Source organism: Amphiura filiformis, chromosome 12 (assembly GCF_039555335.1).
Source record: "Amphiura filiformis chromosome 12, Afil_fr2py, whole genome shotgun sequence".
Lineage (NCBI taxonomy): Eukaryota > Metazoa > Echinodermata > Ophiuroidea > Amphilepidida > Amphiuridae > Amphiura > Amphiura filiformis.
In genome coordinates this window covers 15,494,249-15,521,688 of record NC_092639.1, presented here as the reverse complement: position 1 = coordinate 15,521,688, position 27,440 = coordinate 15,494,249, and the positions used below count along the sequence as shown (strand labels likewise).

Below are 27,440 nucleotides of genomic sequence, written 5' to 3'. Positions count from 1 at the left end.
AATATAAATTATAATGAATAACTAAACTGGCCTCAAAAAAAAACATTTTTCACAACGTCATATTTTAAAATAAAAATGAACAATAATTACACACCGGATTACTTCAATACTCTACTCTAAACACATGTCAGTATCCAAGCAGTTGTCCAACTGACACAACAGCAAAATGCACTGACATGGAACACCTTCCTGGACCGCATTAACAGATTTCCTTTGTTGGGTTCAAATTATTCGCCTGTGTATGTGGTCCCGGAAGCTGTTCCGTGTCAGTGCATTTTACTGTTGTGTCAGTTGGACAACTGCTTGGTTACTGACATGTGTTTAGAGTAGAGTATTGAAGTAATCCGGTGTGTAATTTTTGTTCATGTACAGGCGAATAATTGGAACCCAGCCAAAGAAATCTGTTGGGATGTGAATGTGGTCCAGGAAGGTGTTCCATGTCAGTGCATTTTGCTGTTGTGTCAGTTGGACAACTGTTTGGTTACTGACCAGTGTTTAGAGTAGAGTATTGAAGTAATCCTGTGTGCAATTTTTGTTCATTTTTATGGAGAGGATTTTAAGATCTTAAGTTTCTTTTTGAGGCCAGTTTATTACAAGTGTTATCTCTGTTATTTAATAGTAAAATTGTTTTATAGTCATTGGTATTAAAATTGCTGTTGGTATATGGTTTCAAGCTACAGGACATTTGAATGAAAAATTCCTAGAAAATGGATGAAACATGGGGAAAAATAAACCTCTGCCTCACATTTCATCCAAATATTAAAGCACGTTTCTACCTCGGGGTTGCACTCACTCCGATGTGCCGCCGCTGGTAATGCTAGTCTGAATATAAAGCTCGGGCCCTGCCGTGTATATCGGACTAGCGCCGTGTGGATCGTAATTCTGTGGAATCTTAGTATCATGCTGATCACTTGCACCTGAAGATAAGTATCTTTGAAAAGAGCGGTATTGTACATTCAATCTATGATTGCAGACATACCCAGGTGATGAATGCAACCTGCTTGTAGTGCAGGGCGATATATTCAAATATTGCTAGCCTATTCTTATGGTAGTTAATCCTGTTACATCATCACTTCTACGGCGAATTCGTGAATGACACAGGCCTACGACTATGGAGCTATCATATCCGTGGAGGCGCTATAGATTACGTATCGCATTGTTCCTTGTGCCGATTTGAGTTACCGACAAGCTATTCATCGAGATGTACCTTTTGTTCTGGACAAAAGGGTTCCGCCATTTAATCGGTAACTAACCTGAAAGCGTATTAACGCTTTATCAGGCAGGCTACTGTCAATAAGTGATCAATAGAATGTCATGAGAAAGCGCCCACTTGAGTGAGAGGTACCTATTGTTCTCATACAGCCCACGGGTGTGACTGAGTCTTCACCAGCTTACAAAAGTACACTTTACCGTCGATGTACAAGTACTTACCACCCACCTTAATTTAGGTGCCACATTTAAATAAATTCAATTGAGTTGCTGATCGATTACCGTGGTGTGGCTGCCAGGTAAATATTCAGGTATATATAACTAATTCGCAGTAGATGTTGTTATCATGGTTATAGGCCTATTCAATAAAGTCAAATTCGTTTCTTCATATCACGAATATTCATTTTAAAAGCCAGAGGCAAGTGAAGGAGGGGTCGAGTGGTGAAAAGAGGAGAAGCGGATGGGTGATCGAGATTGGAGGGTAGGGGAGGAAGACAAAAAGAAACAGAAAGGACCCCTTCCATTGGAAGGGGAGGGGGAGAAGGAGAGCGATGGAGTGTTTTAGGCCCCTAAAGTGTAGGCCTAAAAAAGAATAAGTGCAGAGAAAGGAAAAGAAAGGAATGAAAAGAAAATATATTATAGAAACTAAACATATAACAGCAATAACGTTTTTTTAGTTAGGGACGTGCCGTTTGATGGGGGCTTTATTTTTAACGTCCCTTAAAAACCCGAGCCAATACATGCAAAAAAACCGCACTTCCAGCCCCTCCAAAAGTTAAACGGTGCGACCCTCATGAAGAAATTGTGAATATGTTTTATGAAAACTTTCACCGCTGTTTCAGGCATACTTTATACGGTCTCGGGAAATGACCCAATCCCAGAATTCCTTCTGTATCCGGATTGAGCTGGTCAGGTGGAAACGAGAAGGAAAAGCGTTGAAGTAGGTTGGTGACAAATAAGAAGAGTTCCATCTCGGCAAGCTGTTTACCCAAACAGATACGACGACCTGGTTAAAAAGAATAATAACCGCATGTTATCGTACACAGAATTATCATGGCATAAATCAGAAAGAAAATCGATAAAATAAAATAGGCCAAAATGCCTGGACCCCGGGCCTGGACAAACTGGTGCAACCAGGCGGTGATGGAAGCGATATCGCCAATTTTGAGGTCGCCATTGGATTAACACATAATCATGAAATCTTCACAAACAATTCTAAATTTGTTATGTGGTGTCAAAGCAAAATTATCTTACTCTAAAACCGTCGGGGTTCTACAAAGTACCCCCACTGCAAGTATGTTAATTTTCCATTTGTAATTGCTAACCGTGTATTTTGAATGGGGCTGTCAGCCCTGTATCTTCGCCAGCCTCGTACGTCACGTGTTGCGCTTCCTACGCCGCCTGGGTGCAACTTTAAAATATGGTACGCCACTCTTGTCATACACTCTGATTATTCGGGTTCATCAAAAATCGTAGGTGGCGTAACGTAATGTAAAACCTAGCCCAGGCGGTATATGACACGCGACACGTGACGTACATATACGAGGCAGACGAAACTACCAATGCTGACAGCCCGTTCAAAATAGATAACTGCTAAAAAAAAAAACATACTTATAATCATGATAATGTCCCTTGCGAAACCCAACTGTTTTAGAATAACAGCATTTTGATTAAGCAACACATGGTCCGTAAAATAGCGCGAAAATTTGCTATTATATTTTTTGGTGTTTTTTTTTGCATCGTAAAATATCGTGAGAATTATGGTCCATGCTACATGATAAGGTAAGCGAATCGGGCTTTAAAAATAATGTATGCCTTAATCGCCAAGTTATCGATTTTGTCCCGTAGGCATAATTAATAGCCTTTACTTTTAGCCTAGGAGGTTTAAGAATGTGCCCACCCCGTCGGTATAATACCCCGTATAATACATCACTTGTGCGCGTTTTCCTGTAGCATTGTAAGTGTTAGGCGGGGTGTTAGGCCCCTTGAAGACCAAGTCATTTTGATCCTAATTGCCCAATAGCCTGTTAACGTCATTTGGGAACATTGGAACTCTATTAGTAAAGAAATCAACTATGGGAGTCTCCGGCCTCAGGCCTGTCGGCCCTGTGGCCTTGATGTTTTTGCTGCAAACACTATACCCAGTACATTTCCACACGGAGCAACCAGTTACAGAAATAGACGAATGGGTTAAATACCTGCTCCAAATGTAACCAGATTTGGATTGTGGACATACTCTTTGCCGTCTTCTGACAGAAATCGCTCTGGGTTGAATTTGTCTGGATCGTCCCATAATTCAGGGTCGTGGTTCACTGCCCAGATATTACCAAATACTGTGGTCCCTTTCGGAATTATGTAATCACCGACCTGAGTTTTAAAAACAACGTAGCCAAAATACAGTAGTTTATTACCGTATGAAACAAAAGTTAATTTTAAAACAAATACCGTAATACAGCAGAATAACTTTCTGATTTAGAAACGAAGGCTATAAAATGGCATGCCATTATTCAAAAAAGAGCTATTGTATTGCAAATCTGTAAAATGCGTTGGAAGCAAAATTTATTTCTGCGCATTTTGACACCTCATTTGATACGATAGCCCAGAAAACAATAAAACACCGGCCAATTTAATGTAGTGAGGTCCAGATTTGAAAGTTGCACTTACATACAAATTTTTACAATACAAAAACACTCAGATATCATCACACAGATTTCCTTCCATTACACAGAATGCAAAATCAATAGAATTTACTGCAACTTTCAAATCTTGGGCTACATTGATTTAAATGTACGATGTGACGTCAATATTTAGTCAATTGCTACAAATGAGGTGTCAAAATGTGCAGAAATAAATTCTACTTCCAACGCATTTTACAGATTTGTAATACAATCACCCGTTTTTGAATAATGGTCATTATTTAAGGGGGTTAGTTACTTTTTTTGAGATGTTTATAATGTTTAAGGTAAAACACTCTCTATGAGAATTTATTTCTAAAGTGCCTCATTCGCCGGCGAAGTGACGTAATAATCGGATTAACTACCATAGCAATAGGTGAAAACAATTTTTGAATATATCGCGCTGCACTACAAGCAGGTTGCACTCATTACCTGTGTATGTCTGCAATCATAGATTGAATACAATACCGCTCTTTTCAAAGATACTAATCTTACAGGTGCGAGTGATCAGCATGATATGGTTCGATGCAGAGGTACCGCGTGAACGTACTTGTGCAGCGCGGTATAATCAAAAATTGTTATGGTAGTTAATCCGATTATTACGTCACTTCGCCGGCGAATTGCGAGGGCTCTCTGATCTGGCAGACGACATAGGCCAACCCGGCATGTTGCGACAACCCTGTTTGTGTTGGCTATATGAATATTTAACAATGCATTTTAATGGAGAACATGGCCCGATCAATAATCTCATTCCCCTACCCATTTCCAGTTTTTTTTTCATTAAAATTGAAATTAAAGCCACAGTTATCATTGTTATTTGATTGGCCCTGTGAAATTTTATAGGGCTGGTGGTTGATTGGATTTTGTAAACAAAAGTGTCAGAGTTTTGTTAACAAAAGTGTCAGAAGTGGGTAAACCCATTCTATTCACAGAGTATTCTATGGGGCTTTCAAATGCACATCCAGTGACGGTGCCAGGAATTTTTTCGGGGGAGGGAGGAAGGGGGTCATGGGGGGTCAAGTGAATTTCAGGAGAGCAAAATAAAAAATGTTGATCAAAAATACTGCAAAAAGTTTTACAGGGGGGGGGGGCAACGAGAGGGGAAGAGTTCTGAGAGTGAAATTATGTCTTACTTTGACATCACTGCATGCACCACGAAGAGTCATTGGAGCAGATGGTCGTACACGCAACATTTCTGCAATCGTAGCAGTGGTGTAAGGTAGTTCGGCACGGTCTTTCATTGATGGTGGACGCTCAGTACCAATCACACGATCCAACTCAGCTTGAATCTATTATTATGTATAAAATATCACATTATTACTCCTGCTGGTTCTAGATAAACACCCGTGGGGGGGGGGGGCACTTCAATATGAAATGGATGTAGGTGTAGGGCTGGCACTTTCGCACTAAGGGGCATTCGGTGAGAGCAAAATGTAAAAAATATGGGGTCATTGGGTGAGAGCATGATTTTGGCATTCGGTGAGAGCAAAATGTAAATAAAATGGGGTCATTGGGTGAGAACATGAGCTTTTTCTTAAATGGAATCTTTGGGTGAGAGCCGAAACAACAGCACAGAAACCTCGAAAAACGAATTTCTAGTTCTAAATGGCTTCAAATATCTTTGTTTTTTCAAAATAAGTAACAAATTCTGTGAAAAATTAGTTGCTGTTCAAATTGAACTTGTAAGGGTCAAATGGAAAAATAGGGGGTCTTGGGGTGACAGAGCATGTGTTCGTAAAAAAAATGGGGTCTTTGGGTGACAGCGATGCTGAAAAGGGGGGTATTAACAGCCCTACATACGCGTCACCTCCAAAGTTGGAGTGCCCCCCCCCTGGATAAACAGTTACAAGGATTAAACCACTCATCCGTGATATATTTTTATAATCCAAAACCAGAATATATTTCTAAGAAATGATATGGGAGATGAAAAGCCGACGATCAATTGAAAATTTTAACCTTTCGTATTGAAGATATGGATTTTCCCCCAAAACATCCAAAAAAATTAGATCTTTCTGGGAAAAAATGTATATCTTCAATATGAAAGGTCAACATACACTTTAAGTACATATGACTAGAATTATAAAGTTAACTTCGAGGATTGTTATATATCAAAAATTTTAAAAATATCAAATTTTAATAATTTGTCATAAAATTTGTATTTTATCGCGAATTTCTAAAAATCAAAACTATCAGAAGGACATTCTTCGTATTCAGAATGCAATTCGATATGTCTGATATGTAGAATGCAGATATCATGTCCCACAAAAAATGCTGTCCAAACACTCATACTAGAGCATTTAAACTCGCCTATCGAGGCATTTTTCGTATAAACACTTCCACGAAGGGGGAGGTACAGTGTAGTTCCAATCCCAATGTATACGATTTTGGTACCAATGGATAGGCATGGGTTTCCATATTTCCATTGATATCCAAAAACTACAAACATCGCCTAATTGGCGTCACAAAACCTCGATATCGCTGAATTTCAGTCAAAATTTTTAAAAGCCAAAAATCATCATAATATTTCTGATTTTTACAGTATAAACGGATAAGAACCTGTTATCTAATATAACATGTGGGAAGTTTCATGCACAATATTAACATATCTCACAAATATTGAGGACAATGTGCAGGCTGGGTCTCAACAATCAGACAACGCTGACAACACCCCTCCTCATTAGAGAATGAATTTGGAGAAACCCTTCTGATTATTACAAACACTCGCTGAGCAGCAAGACCTTCCCTCTAGGCTCTAAGCTTTTAATCCGATAAGCTGATTATCTATTTGTTTTCATGAATTGGAAGACATCCTTTGATGTATTACTGAGCTCAATCATCTGAAATTACTGGAGCGTGAGCCACCCAGGCTGGTGGCTCAGCACAGTAATTTATTAACAGGTTTCCTAGTTTCCTAGTGATGCTAGTCCTTTTGGATTTTATCGAATCGAGGCTAGTAAGTCATTTATAAGTCTAGTACAAAGAATAAATACTATGAATAGGACCTACCGGGAGGACCTAACCTTGGAAGATAGCCAGCCTATCAACATTTCCATCCAAAGTTCAGTCAAATAAATATATCTTGGTGAGGTTCATATCCGTATCAACTTGTACATTGATCATGTTGATATGTTTACTTTATTGCATTTGATAATTAATCACACACTCACGTACCTTTGATTGGATCAGTGGATCGTAGCATATAAACAGCAATCCCCATAACAATGTATTTGAAGATGTATCAGACCCAGCTCCAAATAGATCAAGAATACTCCTCCACATGCTCCGTTCATTAAACACGATAGACGCTCCTTCTTCCTTCTGTCTTTGCATCTCATCCAAATACATATCAATTATATCACGCATATCCGATCGATCAAATGTATTTTTATGTTCCTCAATGATACCTTCGATAAATGCTCTTGTTTTCCTGAAGTTCTCACGATGCTTATCATACATAGGCAACTTGTACAAAAATGGTAAGAAATTGGCGAAGGATTGGAACGTTATCAGTCCTTCGTTTTCACGGAAACGTCCGAGCAACGCATTGAATTCAGGATCTGTGTAATCATAGCGACGCCCGAAACTGATAAAACAGATAATATTTGACACTGCTTTGCTGACGAAAGGAAATGGATTGATTCCCCCTTCATCTTGCTGGTCCAAGAGGTCACAAAGATGGCGTGCTTCTTCGTTGATAATGGTTTCTAGGCTTCTCTGACCGACGCCGAAAGCTCTGAATGCGTGCATACCAAATCGACGACGTTCTTTGTAAAGCATCCCATTCTCGAACAAAAAACTTCCTGGAAGAAGAGGGAATTCGAGATGAAGTTTATACATATATTGTTCAATCGAAAAGCTACTGGTTATGTTTTTTGAGGTGGGCACCCAAAAAAGGTGGCACTGTCACATTTTGCTCAATCATTTTGTCTTTTTATTCCTATATTTTTTTACTTAAATCCATCAGAGGAGGAGCCGGTAGAGGAGGAGCTCTGTGTAAATCCAATGAGAAGTTGATGTGTATTATGCACTTTAGTGCCTAGTAGAAGTAAAAATGCATTTGCATAGTGTTAATTTTATTTTCTAACTTAACTTTCTAACTAGAATTGCCTAATAGTTAATCTTACTAAAAAGAAATTAATGGGGTACCAACAAGTGGGACAAATGACCCAGATCTCAAAGAGATCAATCAGAGGGCATTGACCGTAGTAGAAGCAGAACAAAATTCTGTCAAAAACCTGATGCACCTGCCGATGAAGAGTCTACCACACTGAAGTTATTAACATAGCACATGATAGTCCCATGGCAGGGCAATTGAGTGTTAAGAAAACTCATGAAAGACATTTCTGGTGGTCCACTCTCAGAAAGGGTGTTTCTGAATATTGCAAAACATATCACACATGCCAAACAGTAGGGAAGCCAAATCAGAAAATACCTCCTGCTCCATTGAAGCCAATTCCAGCCTTTGATGAACCATTCAAGTTAGTAGGGTTATTATTGATTGTGTAGGCCCCCTACCAAAGACTAAGTCAGGAAATCAATACCTTATGGCAATTATGTGCACGTCAACACGCTTTCCTGAAGCAATACCCTTGATAAACATTAAAGCAGAGACTATAGTGAAAGCTTTAATCCAGTTCTTCACATTTAGGGGGCTCCCCAAGTCCATACAATCTGATCAAGGATCAAACTTTACTTCTGGAGTATTTCAGCAGGTCATGTACCAATTAGGTATAGAGCAGTATACTTCAAGTGCTTACCATCCAGAATCACAAGGTGCACTAGAAAGGTTCTACCAAACTTTGAAAAACATGATCAGGACATACTGTTTGGAATTTCAGAGGGACCGGGATGAGGGAGTACACCTGTTGTTGTTTCCTCACTGTGAGGAAATATTACATTTCTGTTTTTCCATGTAATATTTCCTCACAGGGAGGATGGCATTTTAGTCTTACAGTCCAATTCCTTCAAAGAAAGGAAATTGCGAACCAGAAATATTTTATGTAGTCAATGTACTACTACCTGCCAGTGTTGTCGGAGAAGATCTAGAATGCGTTAAAGTGCGTACCTCTTCCAAGAAAGGAAATTATATTCTTCTGTCGACTTGCTGAAGTCTGGTTTATGAAACAAAACATCTGTCAATGTAAGTGGAAACAAGGGGGCTGTGTGTGACACGGGCCTGTTTCCTGAAGAAATTGCGTGAAAGGTGAACATAACACCACTTTGGAGATAGTCAACCGTGTGAGGACTTTCGCAGAACAGTGATCTTCGCAGGACAAGTGAATCAGGATATACCGTATTGGTCCGAGTATAATTTTTTTTTTTTTTAGGTCAACCATGAATGATCCTAGCATCTAGGTCTAGGTCCAGGGACACTCCAAAACCGAAAAAAAATTTACTTTTTTTACAATTTCTGAAATTTTTCGAAAAATGGGGGGTGGGATATAATACTCGAACGTGGGACTATACTCGGACGAATACGGTACATCAAGAACATTGAGAAATTGACTTTACAATCAAGAACAAGAAGAAGGCTGCTGGATAAGTAAATTGCTAAAGAGTGTATAATATGATTGATTGTATGTGTTTATGTTGACTCACACAATTATTGTCAAGCCATACTTTTCTTTGGATTAAAAGACTTAGATATTGTTAACTTAATTAATCAGTGTGTTTTGTTGTGCATTCTGAAGTGAATTTGGGAAAATGGGAAAAGGTGTTTTTGGCCTTGAGTCATTAAGCGACTCGTAACAATAGACCCACACGATCTGTCTTACAGAGGTGGGAAAGATCTTTCTTTAGCGAACTATATTAGTTTGAAACGCAAAAAAAAAATTCCGAAAAAAGCTCACGGGCGAAGTTCAGGCCTATACAAATTAAAAATCTTACACTAAAAGACACAATTACATGCCTAATTTTTATCACCAGGATTTTTTTAAAGGTATATCCAAGCACTGTTTTCAACTGACATTACTGAAGAAAAAAAATTGCTTTATATTCGAAAGAGAAAATTAATTTCATAACAAAAAGGTGTATTTAAGAATTGTGCTGATTTCAACAACTGTTCAATGTGTACTGAGTGAAAAGAGAAACTAAATCGAGAACTTGAAACGAGGGAATGTATAATCTTGACCATCTTACCTTCAATAGGAGCAATCCATTTAATCAGAGGTGGAATATTGCGATCGATAAATTGCTCTCCTTTGGTAATAAATGCTTCCCGAAAAGTCTGCGCATCGTTGATGACCACTCCTACTAAAATGGGACCGACACTCATGCTGTATATCTTGCCATATTGCCGTGACAACTCAGTCATTTCCAAATGTGCCTTTTTCCCAGGGAAAAAGAACCGTGGCCCTGGCGGCAAACATTTTGGTCTCCTGAAATACCATAGTGCTACCAGAAAAGCGATCAATCCAACTAAAGCGGTTTGTAGAGAAAGAGCATTTTGGACTATACTAAAACTTGCTTCAGTCATTTTGAAATTAAAGAACAATATAATTTAATATAGTAATTGTATAGTGAAGTTAAACTTCAGTTGAACGGACGAGACGGTTGCTCACATTTGTACAGATAATGTTATGGTTTATGAACATTGAACAGGGCAAACAAGAAGATACGATTATGAAGATTATCATTCATCCAGGTAATAACAACTATGAACTTGAGATTATAATCTGATCTACTGGACTTACGTTTTGATGAGTGGCAATATTTCACATCCTAACAACAAGTTAGCTCAATCGATAATGCGTTCGACTATGGTGCGAGAGGTTGCGGGTTCGAACCCTGGTGGTGCCTAGTACCCTCTCGTGGAAGAATTGAGTTAGCTTGAAATTCCCCTGGACAAGGAACTTACTGCTTATTGTCTCGTTGTAACCCGTACGAAACTCGGGGAGCTGATCCTGGTTGCGATGGTTATGTGTGGAACTAGGGTGTGCGCTCTTGAAGCAGCAAAGTCCCTGAATTGTTGTTAAATGGTTTATGGAATGATGTGGGGCCGTAGTGGTCAGCGACAACCTGTAAAGTGTGCTGAGGCTTGTGGATCAACGTCTACGCGTTGTGCCTGTGCGTAGCGCACTATAAATCACTTCGCTTTTTTTTTTTTTTATTGCATCGCCCCACCCCATATACTATTTTTAAAGCTACAAACTAAGTCCGATAAATGTCTAGCTAATACAAGATGTCTCTGAAAGAACTATATCGTCGGAAACTGATCGTTTTGAATTTTGACAATTGACCGCTCCGTTTTTGAATTTTACGAAACGCCCTCATTTTCAAGCCTTTCCACGAAGTCAATAGCTATCACTGGTTACAGACTCATCATGATGATGCACAGTGATTAGGCCATCTTAATTTTTAATCCCTTTTAATCTCAAAGCCATTCCAAAGTTAGAAACCTAATACGGAATGCAGTTTTAATTAATTCTTTTATTTATATTTTTTACTTTAATTGTGTGTATCTGTGGCAAGAATAGACCACCTTTTCATCTATATCTCTCAAGGAGGTTGCACTGTGGTCAAGATAACGAATATTTACTGAGATTTACGCTTTGGGTTATGTTGACGTCTGACGATGTCAGAAGTTAGATTTTTGTGTGGTGACTCGGGAAAAATAAAACAGCTCGGAAAAAACTGAAATTTACTCAATCCAGTGGGAATAACGCGAAACACAGGCGATTTTACAATGCGCGCGGGCTTTGAGGCGAATTATTAAATCAAAATGGCCTTAGCAACGATTGATATTTGAATCCGTGGAAAGGCTTGAAAATGAGGGAGTTTCGTAAAATTCTTATATTTCAAGAACGGTATGGTCAATTGTCGAAATTCAAAAAGTATGTGATAGCTGATTAATTCCGCAACCACATATATTTTTAGTTGTGGCGTTATACCCAAAAATTGCGTTTCCGACGATACAGTTCTTTCAGGGACACCCTGTATAATAATAAAATTATTATGAGCCCAATTCAATCATTATTACACAGTGAATGTTTGCATATACGTGACCTTATAAGGGGTCAAAGGAAACTACATGAATCGTTATAACTCTTTTTAAAGTTTTCAACAACTTGGATTTTCACCCTGCATAAAGAAATATCACAATGTTGAAATGATTTTGAAGGTTGATTTTTGGTGGACCGCACAGCGGGCCCGACAGCGGGACCACCCTATAATAGCGTATGTTACTAGCTATCCAAGGTCACCCACAGGTCATTTGAGGTCAAATTAGTAAAAACTGTTGTATGAGCATGAAACTTGATGGGTACAGACAACATTGAGAGCCAATTTTTTGGAAGGTCATTTTGGGGTCATCTGAGGTCAAATTAGTAAAAACTGTCGTATGGGCATGAAACTTGGTGGGTACAGTCACCATCAGCCAGGTAATCGCGCCCAGCCGAGAACCGCCAAAAATGGGTAACCGCCTAGTACTTATGTAATATTACTTTGGCCACATTAAAAGGATGGAGACAAATAGATACCCAAAGATAACCATTCAGGACATAACACAGATAGAATAGACTATATGATGCGCCAACATCAACCTCTCCTGCTTTGCTCCTATTCCTTCTCCTTTTATCCTACTATACGCTCTAAACCTTCTTCTGCATACTTCCTTCCCTCTTTGCTTGCTTTGCTATTCTTACTATAGGATCAAGGTTGTAGGTACATGTGGCATCACCATGCATCAGCCCACCTGTCCCTAATCGCCTCTCTGTAGTTACCCAACCCCAGGTTTTTTTAAGATTGCATGTCGATCACGTACCACCTGTTACGACTCCAAACCTTACTGACTTAATAGACGGGCATTGGGGGTGTAGCCTGATTATTGGTTACTGGTTATTGGAGTAGCCTATAGATGACTGAATCATTCAGAATGGAAGCAACAAAATCAACCTATAGAACAGGCAGGCTTCAGAGAGGGATTTTCAACAACTGATCATCTGCATGCTTTGAACTGATTGTGAAAGCAAATGAGTATCAGCTGAAGCTTTGTATAGGCTATATAGATTATGAGAAAGCTTTTGATTCGGTGGAACATGGCGACTTATTTGCAGGAAGGATTGGTGTTAACGGAGGGTACGTTTATAGATCTAAGAAGACATTTACAGCTACAATCCACATAGATGTCTCCAAGCCTATCCACATACAGAGGGGAGTACAGCAAGGGGACACAATCTCTCACAATATATTCACAGCTGTCATAGAACAAATTTTCAAACAACTAGATTTAGAAGAAAGAGGTTATCAACATCGATGGAGAATGGTTAGCCGACCTGAGGTTTGCAGATATAGAAAGATAGATTTATTATCACCTTTTCACTCATTCATTTTCTTTTCATAAAGAATAATACATATAATAAACTATGGAGATGCAAATACAACGGAATATGAGTGGAAGAATTACAGCTGAGGCGCAGGGGCCTGTAGCTCTGTAGCCTCTTGATACAGGTATATGGCATTTATTTGACATGGCAGCAGGTTGGTAGACGACAAAAGATGCCGAGTCCAACCAACCAACTGTCATGTCCATCAATGACATATTCTATGTTGAACATTTAAAGAAAAAAATGCACATGTCAGATACTAAGGATAATGCAGATGATGTAGCCCTTATACCACCTTCAGTTAAAGACTTGGAAGTTCAGCTTAATAGTTTGAATGCTGAGAGCAAGAAAATTGGACTGAAAATACACAAAGGAAAAACTAAATACATGACCAACTTTGATACTAGAGAGTCCATTGAAATTGAAAATGAACCGGCAGAGAAAGTAGATAGTTACAAGTATCTGGGCAAGACAGTCACGATAGAAGACAAACACAAGAGAGGAAGTCTGGTGTTGTTTTGGCAGATACAAAGACATCCTTTGCGATAAAAAGCTAACAATGACATTGAGGAGGCGTGTGTACAAGCAATGTGTGTTACCCACAATGACTTACGGAAACCTGGTCGACAACTAATGATCTGGAACAAAAACTCATCACGACACAGCGAGCCATGGAAAGCTAAGACGCATGCTAAACATAACTTTACTTTACGAACACTGGAGTCAACATGGTCAAAGACATCATGGAAAGGATTGGTGAAGCGAAATGGGGATGGGCAGGACATTGTGGCAAGAAAAAAATGACAATAGACATGATAGATGGACAAAAAGAGTCACCGAGTGGCAACCAAGAACAGAAAAGCGTAGAAGAGGAAGGCAAAGACGAAGATGGCGAGATGACTTAACAGCGTATAGAGGCACCACTTACTTGGGCAAGGGATGCGCGATACAGACAAAATGGAAGGTTCTTGAAGATCGCTTCATAGAGGATGAGGTGAGGTGAGGTGAGGTGAGGTGAGGTGAGGTGAGGAGGAGTACAGCGTGTCTCGGAGTATAGCGTGTTTTCATTTTGACAACGGCGAACGTGGCACATCAGGGGCACGGTGGCTCAGTGGTTACGGCCTTGGACTCATAATTTGAGAGCTTGCTTGATGTGCATGGGTTCGAGTCCCCGTCCCACCACCGTGTTGCGCCCTTGGGCAAGGCTCTTTGCCTCGCTTGCCTCACCCCACCCAGGTGTAATGGAAAGCTGTTAGGGGTTGTCACAGTCGTTGTACTGATAAAACCTGCGCCAATTGTAGGCTGCAAACGTGGTTCCGACATATTCTAATGACGGCGGAATAAATGTAAAGCGCTTTGAGGCTGTTTACGGCATCAAGCGCTATATAAATATCTACATTTATTTATTTATTTATCCCCTCTGCTCTGACACTACTACCTCGCGATTTTGTTATGTCTAAGGGAATATGCCATGGTAAATTTCTTCGTCTCAGTTTTCTTTTACTTTTTATCGGATGAAAAATTTAAGATCTGCTCAGTAAACGTTTCCAATCAAGTGTGAACCTCGCCTAAACAGGGCGCAGACATCGGAAGTGACCATGACTTGGTGATGACATCAATAAGAGTTAAACTGAAGATGTTGAGGAAAGAGAAGTCACCTAGAGTTAAGATTGACCTAGAAAAGCTCAAGGATCCAGACATTGCTACTGAATTTGAGGCTAAGATCATGAAGATTGGAGGCAGATTTGCTCCACTTTTTTTAAAATATAAAATGCTAAAGTGAACAATAGCCCATAAGCACCAACATGACCAAATAACTTCTCCATTCGCCGCAGAAGTGATGATATACAGGACTAACTACCGTAGTGTTATTCGGCATTGAACCATAAATGTCAAAGAACAGACATAAAGACCTGGATCGCAACTTTATAGAATATTCATATCATGCACCTGTAAGATTAGTATCTTGAAAAAAAAAAGTATTGTATTTAATCTATGATTGCAGACATAGCCTACACTGGTGATGAGTGCAACCTGTTTGTAGTGCATGGCGATATATTAAAAAATGAAGCAATTTCATTTGAACAACACCCCTCATTTTAGTGGAAAAGGGTCATTGAAATTCGCACAGGCGATCAAGTTCAAAGTTATTCAAACTTACTCACAACCCACATCATCGTCATCCTCTGGCCATAAGGATTCAGAAAAAGTATACAGTGACCTATCTATGCTGTATGGTTATGGAGTTATGGGCAAAAGTGTAATATTGTGACGTCATAATTATGTCTAAATTTGGCTCCGCTGGGGGTGAAAATGAAAATTGATCTGATTTTGTTTTATGTTGGTTTTGAATACATAATCCTCTATAATCCTCTAGACGTTAAAGTTAAAGTTAAAGTAACGTAATTTCGCAAGCTCTCTATTCTTTTAGTTTTATACATATGATGCTTCAGTTTTTACACACAAAATATTTCATCGAAAACCCTCCCACTCGGCTATTTCGAAAAGGTAATCAGACTTCCTTATAGCATGTGCAATAAATTAGCATGAAAATCAAGTTGTTTTTTACGTATTTTAAAAACACTTGGCCCGATGACGAATGCTGCTGTGATGTGTCTCTTTAATGAATATCAAACATAAATCGTCCCCAAGTCAACTAAGTTCAGGAATGTTCTCTCATTGTTAATTGTTGGTTAATTATACATACCCAGACAAAATACAATGCTTTTGTAACCCACTTGAACAGGATTTAGCCAAAGCAAACAAAGACTAGAGCTATTTAAGAATTTTATAGACATAGGTAGAAGCTTATTATCCTCTTCAACTATAGGATTATTGATTGGTTTAAAAGGTGTTTGATTGGCACTAGCAAAATGCGATATATGTAGCACCAACTTGAGGTAGCTATGAGTACGACCTTCATGCACATTTTACACTGTAACTCAGGATACAATTTGCCGATTTTACGGCTGGTTTGTGGTAGACGGTCATAAATGCGTTAACAATAACATTCACCGCTGTTTTAGGCATACTTTATACGGCCTTGGGTTATGACCCATTCCCAGAATTCCTTCTGTATCCGGATTGAGCTGGTCGGGTGGAAACGAGACGGAAAAGCGTTGAAGTAGGTTGGTAAGAAATAAGAAGAGTTCCATCTCGGCAAGCTGCTTACCCAAACAGATCCGGCGACCTGGTTAAAAAGAATCAAAAATCGAGAAAATAAAATAGGCAAAAATGTTTGTACCCCGGGCCTGGACAAAAAGTGCACGTCCTCCTTAAGAACGTTGTTTACTTTTGGCGCAACTTTAAAATCTGGTACACCACTCTTGTCATACACTCTGGTTCGGATTCATCAGAATATAGCTCGTAGGCGGCGTAAAGTAATGTAAACCCTAGCCCAGGCGGTATATGACACGTGACACGTACATGTACGATACTGACGACCTACCAAGCTGACAGCCCATTCAAAATAGACGGTTAGCAGTAAGTTACAAACTGAAACTGTGCTTTCATGCCCTGCGGGGCCATTAGATTGGGGTCCCACTTGGAGTGTTTAGTCGTCGTATGGGATTTATATAAAACAACATACTTATAATCATGATAATGTCTATTGTCGAACCCCAACGGTTTTAGAATAACATAACACATAACATATTTAGAATTGTTTGTGAAGATTTCATGATAACGTGTCATCATGGCGACATCAAAAATGGCAATATCGCATCCGACCAGCGAACACACCCGCCCTTGTGTGGTGTGCCGACCGGGAAAGGAAACATGTCACATGCTGCATGATAAGGTAAGCGAATCGGACAATATAATGCACGCCTTAATCGCTAAGTTGTCGATTTTGTCCCGTATAGCCTTTACTTTTAGCCTAGGAGGTTCAAGAATGTGCCCACCCCGTCGGTATAATACATCACGTGTGTGCGTTTTCATAAGCATTGATACGTTATGCCCCTTGTAGACAAAGTCATCTTGATGTTAATGGGCCAACCCGTTAGCGTCATTTGGGAACACGTCAATATGACTTTACAATAATTATATTCTATATTGGAAATCCATTAGTAAAGAACTCAACTATGGGAGTCTCCGGCCTCAGGCCTGCCGGCCCTGCGGCCTTGATGCTTTTTGTTTATCAACAAAAAATAATAATTATTATTACCCAGTACATTTCCACACGGAGCAACCCGTTACAGAAATAGACAAATGGGTTAAATACCTGCTCCAAATGTGACCAGATTTGGATTGTGGACATACTCTTTGCCGTCTTCTGACAGAAATCGCTCTGGGTTGAATTTGTCTGGATCGTCCCATAATTCAGGGTCGTGGTTCACTGCCCAGATATTACCAAATACTGTGGTCCCTTTCGGAATTATGTAATCACCGACCTGAGTTAAAATACGTAGCCACAATACAGTAGTTTATTATCGTATGAAACAAAAGTTGATTTTTGAAAACATTTATCTACAAAACACACAAAACAAAACAGTGTCATACAGCAAGACAGCAAAATAACTTTCTGATTTAGAAACGAAAGAGAGCAAGATGAAAATGAAAATTTACTTTGCCGGAAAATTAAAACGCCCTCTATGTAAGTTCAATTCTAAAGTGTCTCATTGCGAGGGCTCTCTGATCTGGAAGATGACATAGGCCAACCCGGCATGTTGCGGCAACCCAGCTTGGGTTGGCTATATGAATATTATTATGTATTTCCCCTTTTTTTTCATTAAAATTGAGATTTTGGACGGGATATTTGTATCAATAGAAAGTCGACAGTTATTATGATTATCTGATTGTCCCTGTGAAATTTTATAGGGCCAGCTAAAAAGATGTTTTGGAATTTGTAAGGCCAAATAAAAAAATAAACATGTTTCACGTCCCCTCCCGCTTCCTTTTTTTATGTTTCTTCAATTTTATTTTTATTTTTTGAAATTCAGTTATAACTTTTCAAAAATATGTCTAGGAAGTAGAGATGCTTTCTATAGCCTTGCTAATATACAAGAAACACTTTTAAAGGTTTTATGATAGTTAGAGGGGTATATCTCTCAGAACAACAAATAAAAGAGGCCTCCTCCTTTTTCCAGGCATTATTGTATACGCTAAAAACAGCTCTAATTATGGGTATTTACATCGATTTTGCGATAAAAAATAAAAAGCCCCCTCTTCCTCCTTTTTTTCAAAAACCCGGACATGAAACATGTTTTTTATTTTACTTGGCCTAAGCAAAAGTGTCTATTCACAGAGTAGGTCTATTCGATGGGGCTTTCAGATGCACATACCATGGCGGTGCCTGCCAGGAATTTTATCGGGGAGGTCAAAGTGAATTTCAGGAGGGCAAAATAAAAAACGTTGATCAAAAATGCTGCTAAAAAGTGGAATTTTTGGTTCACGGAGGGGGGGGGGGCAACTGGGGGAAAAGTTGTGATTGGGGAATTATCTCTTACTTTGACATCGCTGCATGCACCACGAAGAGTCATCGGAGCAGCTGGTCGTACGCGCAACATTTCTGCAATCGTAGCAGTGGTGTAAGGTAGTTCGGCACGGTCTTTCATTGATGGTGGACGCTCTGTACCAATTACACGATCCAATTCAGCTTGAATCTGTTATTATGTATAAAATATTACATAATTCTTCCTGCTGCTTGTTGATAAATAGATGCATAACTCATCGGTGGATAAATTTTTATTATTTTTTTTAATCCAAAACCATAATATGAATTAAAGTTTTAACTTCAACACTACACTATTTTTCGCTCACCTGGAACCCGACCTGGAACATTTGCACTAGTCCGACAGTGTACTTCGGGTATTATATAAATGCGCTGTTATAAATGCGCAAGTGACCAGATGGCCAGTGCCATATTTGCATTACATCATTGAAACTCACAGTCAATCACTGAAATGACGAACATTGAGGGAGTGGCTACTGTTGTGACCTTGTTTCGTGGTTTGCACTGGCAAGGAACATTGACTGGAGAGTCAATGCTAATTTGCAAGGATAATTGATATCGAGAGAGAAGCAATAGATTACGTAACGCATTGTTCCTTTGATGCCGACTTCATTCGCCAACAGGCTCTTCATAAAAGTGGTACCATTGTTTCGAATAAAGGGGTCTATAAATGAGGATTTAGCTGTCGATGTAAACTTCTTTATCATCCACCTGACTTTAGGCGCTTCATTTAAACAAATTGAATGCCCTATTTCTAGTCCTTGGTCACGATTTAGTCTCGGTTTTTGAGTCCTTATCTGTATGGCTTCAAGAACTCTTCGGTAAAATTCTTGGTCATAAAAACTGTGCGTATCGAGGAATTCACCGATCATATCAATAATATTGATCCTAACATCAAATTTACGCGGGAGGAAGAGGAAGACGGTAAACTTCCCTTCCTTGACACTTTGGTTTGTCGCCAACCGGATGGAACTCTTAAAGTCAAGGTTTATAGAAAACCTACTCACACAGAGCAATATTTGAATTTTTCCTCTCATCATCCACTTGAGCATAAGCTCAGTGTTGTTAGAACGCTACTCCACCGTGCGGAAACCGTCGTCACAGACCCGGTAGATAAAGCAGAGGAGATAGCTCATGTGAAGAACGCGCTAAAGAACTGCGGTTACCAAGACTGGACTTTCTTTCGCATTTAGCCTAAAGAAAAAGAGAGTCTTCTCAGAACCGAGACACGGAAACAGCCAACAAAGGATTTGTCACCTTCCCTTACATAGAAGGTCTTTCTGAGAAGCTACGCAGAGCGTTCAGGACTGCGGGAGTTTCAACCACCTTCAAACCTCAAAATACACTGAGGAGTGCGTTTGTAGCCCCTAAAGACAAGATAGACCCCTTTAAACAATCTGGGATTGTATATCACTGATCAAATCGACTGTGCTGATTGTGACGCGAGTTATATCGGCGAATCTGTCAGGAAGCTTGAGAAAAGGCTTAGTGAACACAAGTCTACGGCTGGCAGCTCCAAATCAGCGGTCAAAGAACATGTAGTGAGATCGAAAGGTCACCAGATTGATTGGGAAAACGTCAAGGTGCTCGAACAAAAAGAATTTTCACGGAGAGTTCTTGAAGCTATACAGATAAGGACTCAAAATCCGAGACTAAATCGTGACCAAGGACTAGAAATAGATCCCCTATCCAGGGGGGATTTGTCTACCTAATAATTTTCTGATAACCAAACCAATCCTACAGATGAAACTGTTTAAGCTTGTTTAGTGAATTATGTGAGAAGTTTCATGCATAATATTAAAATCATCTCACAAATATTGAGGAAAATGTGCACCTTGGCCTCAACAACAAACACCTTTCTCCCTCCCCTAAATTTTGGACGGACTAAGATTAATTCGCGTGCTAGTCCTTTTGGATTTTATCGAATCGAGTCTAGTAAGTCGTTACAAGTCTACATGCAGTGCAAAGAATATACTATGAATAACCTTGGAAGATAGCCAGCCTATCAACATTTCCATCCAAAGTTCAGTCGAATAAATATCTTTTGGTGAGGTTCATATATCAACTTGTAAACTGATCTGTTTACTTTATTGCATTTATTAATAAATCATTATTGGTACACCTTGGCGTATCCCTACACACTATGGACCACAATGGCCTCATCCCAATGGCATAGTTCTATAATAATAATAACCTCAATTAAACAATCATAGTGCAAAATTTGACCTCAAGTTCCAAAGTATGAGTTTTTGTACTCAAAATTTCAAAGGTCATGCAATGAATGCACTAAGTGTATTGGGGTTAAAGAACTGTGCATTAGTAGATGAGCGTGTTGTGGATCCTAGTGACACCACGTACCTTTGATTGGATCGGTGGATCGTAGCATATAAACAGCAATCCCCATAACAATGTATTTGTTGATGTATCAGACCCAGCTCCAAATAGATCAAGAATACTTCTCCACATGCTCCGTTCATTAAACACGATAGACGCTCCTTCTTCCTTCTGTCTTTGCATCTCATCCAAATACATATCGATTATATCACGCATATCCGATCGATCAAATGTATTTTTATGTTCCTCGATCATACCTTCGATAAATGCTCTTGTTTTCCGGAAGTTCTCACGATGCTGGTCATACATAGGTAACTTGTACAAAAACGGTAAGAAATTGGCGAAGGATTGGAACGTTATCAGTCCTTCGTTTTCACGGAAACGTCCGAGCAACGCGTTGAATTCGGGATCTGTGTAATCATAGCGACGTCCGAAACTGATAGAGCAGATAATGTTTGAGACGGCTTTGCTGAAGAATGGAATTGGATTGATTGCCTCTTCATCCTGCTGGTCCAATAGGTCACAAAGATGGCGTGCTTCTTCGTTTATACGGGCTTCTAGGCTTCTCTGACCGACGCCGAAAGCTCTGAATGCGTGCATACCAAATCGACGACGTTCTTTGTAAAGCGTCCCATTCTCGAACAAAAAACTTCCTGGAAGAGAGGGAATTCGAGAATGAAGTTTGTACACATATTGTTCAATCGAAAAACTACTGCATGTACAGGCAATACGCCAGCGAGCAGCACCTTTTGTTATGACCATGCATTAAAAAGCTGGTTTTTGAGGGCGTTCTCCTCAGCAAATGTTATAATATGGCTTTAAGGGAAGGGGTATGAACGTTTGGACAGTATTTATTGTGGGACATTAGAGCACATCAGACCTATCGAATTGCATTCTGAATACGAAGAATGTCCTTCTGATATCAAATAATTTTGATTTTTTGAAATTCGCAATGTAATACACATTTTATGGCAAATCATTAAAAATTGATATTTTGATATTTAACAGTACTCGAAGTAAACTTTATAATTATATTTGAAGTGTATGTAGGTGGGATGAAAAGCCGACGATCAATTGAAAATTTTGACCTTTCGTATTGAAGCTATGGATTTTTTTCCCAAAACACCAAAAAAAAATAGGTCCTTTTGGGAAAAAAAATCCATATCTTCAATATGAAATGTCAAAATTTTCAATTGATCGTCGGCTTTTCCTCCCAGCTACATACACTATAAGTACATATCATTATATTTTTAAAGTTTACTTCGAGGACTGTTATATATCAAAAAATTTAAAAATATCAAATTTTAATAATTTGTCATAAAATTTGTGTTGTATCGCAAATTTCACAAAATGAAAATTATTTAGGACTTTCTACGTATTCAGAATGCAGTTCGATATGTCTGCTGTGCTCTCATGTCCCACGAAAAATACTGTCGAAACGCTCATTCCACATCCTTTAAGTTCTGTATGGTTAATTTGCTTTAAGTGAAAGAGGTCTAAAACCAAAAGTGAGGCATAAAAGCATAAAAAGCCTATGTAGAAATGTGCAACTTTTTTTGGCCGAAAATTTTATAAATGACTGTATTTCTCAGTGAAGATGATAAAAGATAACAACTAAACCCCGTTCACATGATGCATACCTACTCAGTTTATGTTCCAAACTTTAAAACAAGAGAATTGATCAAGTCGTTTTTGGATTATACGAAAATGTCTTGGGGGATTTTCTTTTTTGGAACCATTTACTATAGGCCTACACTACTAGTGTGTTTGTTTCCTACACTAATGTTGAATTTATTTCTCCATTGCTGAGTGAAAAGCGGTATTTGACCAATGAAGTAGCGGCGCTTTTCCCAACGCAACAAAAAGCGCTCTACCTCACTGGCTAATCGCTCAGTGATTCATATGCATATCGCTCAGTGATGAAGTATAAATTTAACTTTCGATGTTATGGTTGCAGACAAGATCTGCTCCTGTTTTTATTCCCTTGAACAAAAGAGAAACTAAAACCGAGAACTTGAAACGAGGGAATGTATAATCTTGACCATCTTACCTTCAATAGGAGCAATCCATTTAATCAGAGGTGGAATATTGCGATCGATAAATTGCTCTCCTTTGGTAATAAATGCTTCCCGAAAAGACTCCGCGTCGTTGATGACCACTCCTACTAAAATGGGACCGACACCTATGCTGTATATCTTGCCAAATTGTCGTGACAATTCAGTCATTTCCAAATGGGCCTTTTTCCCAGGGAAGAAGAACCATGGCCCTGGCGGCAAACATTTTGGTCTCCTAAAATACCATAGTGCTACCAGAAAAGCGATTAGTCCAACTAAAGCGGTTTGCAGAGAAAGAACATTTTGGATTATACTAAAACTTGCTTCAGCCATTTTGAAGAATTTAAAGAACAATATAGTAAAGTTAAACTTCAGTTGAACGAACGGGTTGGTTGCTCACATTTATACACATATGATTATGGTGTACGACCATTGATGAAGCAACGCAACGTTATTGCATTGCCGCACACCACAATCATAATTATACTATTTTTAAAGCTACAAAGTCCGATTAATTTCTAAAAATAGAGGTGCATGGTTCGTTTGTGCCAAGACAATAATAATCAAAACACTGTGAGCCCAATTCAATCATTCACATTCAATCACTCCTGCGAACTTTCACCTACAGAGCCTCTACAGTTTGTATGTACATTACATTACAAGAGTCGAGAGCGCAACGGCAGGAAAAGTTATAACTCGTTTAATTTTCAACAACTTGTATTTTTGTTGTGCATAAAGAAATGTTATAATAATAATTTTGAGGTTTGATACTAATTTCTATATTACATGTGTATAGATAAAAGAGTGTGAGTATAAAACTAAAACTAACTACAGTTCATGGCAGAAAGTGAGCATAAACCAGTGGATAGCAAGGTATGAGAATAAAACTACCTACAGTAGATAGCGGGTGTGAGTATAAAACTACCTACACTAGATAGCGGGTGTGAGTATAAAACTTCATACAGTAGTGTTAAAATAAAACTACATACAGTAGATAGCATGGTGTGAGTATAAAACTACCTACAGATAGCAGGGTGTGAGTATAAAACTACCTACACTAGATAGCGGGTGTGAGTATAAAACTTCATACAGTAGTGTTAAAATAAAACTACATACAGTAGATAGCGGATGTGAGTATAAAACTACCTACAGATAGCAGGGTGTGAGTATAAAACTACCTACACTAGATAGCGGGTGTGAGTATAAAACTTCATACAGTAGTGTTAAAATAAAACTACATACAGTAGATAGCGGATGTGAGTATAAAACTACCTACAGATAGCAGGGTGTGAGTATAAAACTTCCTACAGTAGATAGCAGGGTGTGAGTATAAAACTACCTATAGTAGATAGCAAGGTATGAGAATAAAACTACCTACAGTAGATAACGGATGTGAGTATAAATCTACCTACAGTAGATAGCAGGGTATGAGAATAAAACTACCTACAGTAGATAGCAAGGTGTTAGAATGAAACTACCTGCAGCAGACAGCAAAGTACTAAAATTAATTTACCTACAGTAGATAGCAAGGTAATTAAAATGTGAACATAGCAAGGTGTTAGAATAAAACTACTAGTACCTACAGTAGATAACATTGTGTTAGAATAAAACTATCTACAGTAGATAGCAGGGTGTGAGTATCAAACTACCTACAGTAGATAGCACGGTGTGAGTATAACACTTCCTACAGTAGATATCAGGGTGTGAGTATAAAACTTCCTACAGTAGATAGCAGGGTGTGAGTATCAAACTACCAACAGTAGATAGCAGGGTGTGAGTATCAAACTACCTACAGTAGATAGCAGGGCGTTAGAATAAAACTACCTACAGTAGATAGCACGGTGTTAGAATAAAACTATCTACAGTAGAAAGCGGGATTTGAGTATTAAACTACCTACAGTAGATAGCAGGGTGTGAGTATAAAACTACCTACAGTAGATAGCAGGGTGTGAGTATAAAACTTCCTACAGTAGATAGCAGGGTGTGAGTATAAAACCACCTACAGTAGATAACAGGGTGTGAGTATAAAACTTCGTACAGTAGATAGCAGGGTGTGAGTATAAAACTACCTACAATAGATAGCAAGGTATGAGAATAAAACTACCTACAGTAGATAGCGGATGTGAGTATAAAAGTACCTACAGATAGCAGGGTGTGAGTATATAACTACCTACAGTAGAAAGCAGGTTGTGAGTATAAAACTACCTACAGTAGATAGCAAGGTGTTATAATAACAATATCTGCAGTATATAGCAGGTGTGAGAATAAAACTATTTACAGTAGATGCCAGGGTGTGAGAATAAAACTATTTACAGTGGATAACAAGGTGTTAGAAAAAACTACCTGTAGTAAATAGCAGGGTGTGAGTAGAAGATAGGAAAATGTTAAAATAAAAGTACCTACAGTAGATAGCAGGGTGTGAGGATAAAACTATCTATAGTAGATAGCAGGGTGTGAATATAAAACTTCCTACAGTTGATAGTAGGGTGTGAGTATAAAAATATCTACAGCAGATAGCAGAGTGTGAGTATAAAACTACCTACAGTAGATAGTAAGGCGTTAGAATAAAACTATCTACAGTAGATAGCATGGTGTGAGTATAAATATTCCTACAGTAGATAGCAGGGTGTGAGTATAAAAGTACCTACAGTAGATAGCAGGGTGTTAGTATAAAACTACCTACAGTAGATAGCAGGGTGTGAGTATAAAACTACCTGCAGTAGATAGCGGGATGGGAGTATTAAACTACCTACAGTAGATAGCAGGGTGTTAGTATAAAACTTCCTACAGTAGATAGCAGGGTGTGAGTATAAATCTACCTACAGTAGATAGCAGGGTGTGAGTATCAAACTACCTACAGTAGATAACAGGGTGTGAGTATAAAACTTCCTACAGTAGATAGCAGGGTGTGAGTATCAAACTACCAACAGTAGATAACAGGGTGTGAGTATAAAAGTACCTACAGTAGATAGCATAGTGTGAGTATAAAACTACCTGCAGTAGATAGCAGGGTGTGAGTATAAAAGTACCTACAGTAGATAGCAGGGTGTTAGTATAAAACTACCTACAGTAGATAGCAGGGTGTGAGTATAAAACTTCCTACAGTAGATAGCAGGGTGTGAATATAAATCTACCTACAGTAGATAGCAGGGTGTGAGTATCAAACTACCTACAGTAGATAACAGGGTGTGAGTATAAAACTTCCTACAGTAGATAGCAGGGTGTGAGTATCAAACTACCAACAGTAGATAACAGGGTGTGAGTATAAAACTTCCTACAGTAGATAGCAGGGTGTGAGTATAAAACTACCTACAGTAGATAGCAGGGTGTGAGTATAAAAGTACCTACAGTAGATAGTAGGGTAGGAGTATAAAACTTCCTACAGTAGATGCCAGGGTGTGAGAATAAAACTATTTACAGTGGATAACAAGGTGTTAGAAAAAACTACCTGTAGTAAATAGCAGGGTGTGAGAAGAAGATAGGAAAATGTTAAAATAAAAGTACCTACAGTAGATAGCAGGGTGTGAGGATAAAACTATCTATAGTAGATAGCAGGGTGTGAATATAAAACTTCCTACAGTTGAGAGTAGGGTGTGAGTATAAAAATATCTACAGCAGATAGCAGAGTGTGAGTATAAAACTACCTACAGTAGATAGTAAGGCGTTAGAATAAAACTATCTACAGTAGATAGCATGGTGTGAGTATAAATATTCCTACAGTAGATAGCAGGGTGTGAGTATAAAAGTACCTACAGTAGATAGCAGGGTGTTAGTATAAAACTACCTACAGTAGATAGCATGGTGTGAGTATAAAAGTACCTACAGTAGATAGCAGGGTGTGAGTATTAAACTACCTACAGTAGATAGCAGGGTGTTAGTATAAAACTTCCTACAGTAGATAGCAGGGTGTGAGTATAAATCTACCTACAGTAGATAGCAGGGTGTGAGTATCAAACTACCTACAGTAGATAACAGGGTGTGAGTATAAAACTTCCTAAAGTAGATAGCAGGGTGTTAGTATAAAACTACCTACAGTAGATAGCAGGGTGTGAGTATAAAACTACCTGCAGTAGATAGCGGCATGGGAGTATTAAACTACCTACAGTAGATAGCAGGGTGTTAGTATAAAACTTCCTACAGTAGATAGCAGGGTGTGAGTATAAATCTACCTACAGTAGATAGCAGGGTGTGAGTATCAAACTACCAACAGTAGATAACAGGGTGTGAGTATAAAACTTCCTACAGTAGATAGCAGGGTGTGAGTATAAAACTACCTACAGTAGATAGCAGGGTGTGAGTATAAAAGTACCTACAGTAGATAGCATGGTGTGAGTATAAAACTACCTGCAGTAGATAGCAGGGTGTGAGTATAAAAGTACCTACAGTAGATAGC

At 38.8% G+C, this 27,440-nt stretch overlaps 2 protein-coding genes across 2 annotated transcripts; both read right to left on the bottom strand.

Annotated features, from left to right (window-relative positions):
* Positions 1-2,036: 2,036 nt before the first annotated feature.
* LOC140166655 (cytochrome P450 2U1-like) lies at positions 2,037-10,197 on the bottom strand. The gene is made up of 5 exons (XM_072190153.1): positions 10,023-10,197; positions 7,056-7,684; positions 5,018-5,173; positions 3,408-3,576; positions 2,037-2,215 (listed from the first exon to the last, which is right to left on the bottom strand). The coding sequence occupies exons 1-5, from the start codon at positions 10,195-10,197 to the stop codon at positions 2,037-2,039; spliced, it is 1,308 nt and encodes a 435-aa protein (XP_072046254.1).
* Positions 10,198-15,645: 5,448 nt separating this feature from the next.
* On the bottom strand, positions 15,646-23,491 carry LOC140165322 (cytochrome P450 2U1-like). Its single transcript, XM_072188656.1, has 5 exons — positions 23,044-23,491; positions 21,018-21,646; positions 18,655-18,810; positions 17,430-17,598; positions 15,646-16,397 (listed from the first exon to the last, which is right to left on the bottom strand). The coding sequence occupies exons 1-5, from the start codon at positions 23,378-23,380 to the stop codon at positions 16,219-16,221; spliced, it is 1,470 nt and encodes a 489-aa protein (XP_072044757.1). The 5' UTR covers positions 23,381-23,491; the 3' UTR covers positions 15,646-16,218.
* Between the last annotated feature and the right edge of the window lie 3,949 nt (positions 23,492-27,440).

Coding starts and splice junctions, on each gene's coding strand:
- LOC140166655 (XM_072190153.1), bottom strand. CDS start 10,197: ATGACTGAGTTGTCACGGCAATATGGCAAGATATACAGCATGAGTGTC. Junction 7,685..10,022: donor ATGGATTGCTCCTATTGAAG/GTAAGATGGTCA, acceptor CTCTTCTTCCAG/GAAGTTTTTTGTTCGAGAAT. Junction 5,174..7,055: donor ATCCACTGATCCAATCAAAG/GTACGTGAGTGT, acceptor ACATAATAATAG/ATTCAAGCTGAGTTGGATCG.
- LOC140165322 (XM_072188656.1), bottom strand. CDS start 23,380: ATGGCTGAAGCAAGTTTTAGTATAATCCAAAATGTTCTTTCTCTGCAA. Junction 18,811..21,017: donor ATCCACCGATCCAATCAAAG/GTACGTGGTGTC, acceptor ACATAATAACAG/ATTCAAGCTGAATTGGATCG. Junction 16,398..17,429: donor TCTGGTCACATTTGGAGCAG/GTATTTAACCCA, acceptor CTTTTTAACCAG/GTCGCCGGATCTGTTTGGGT.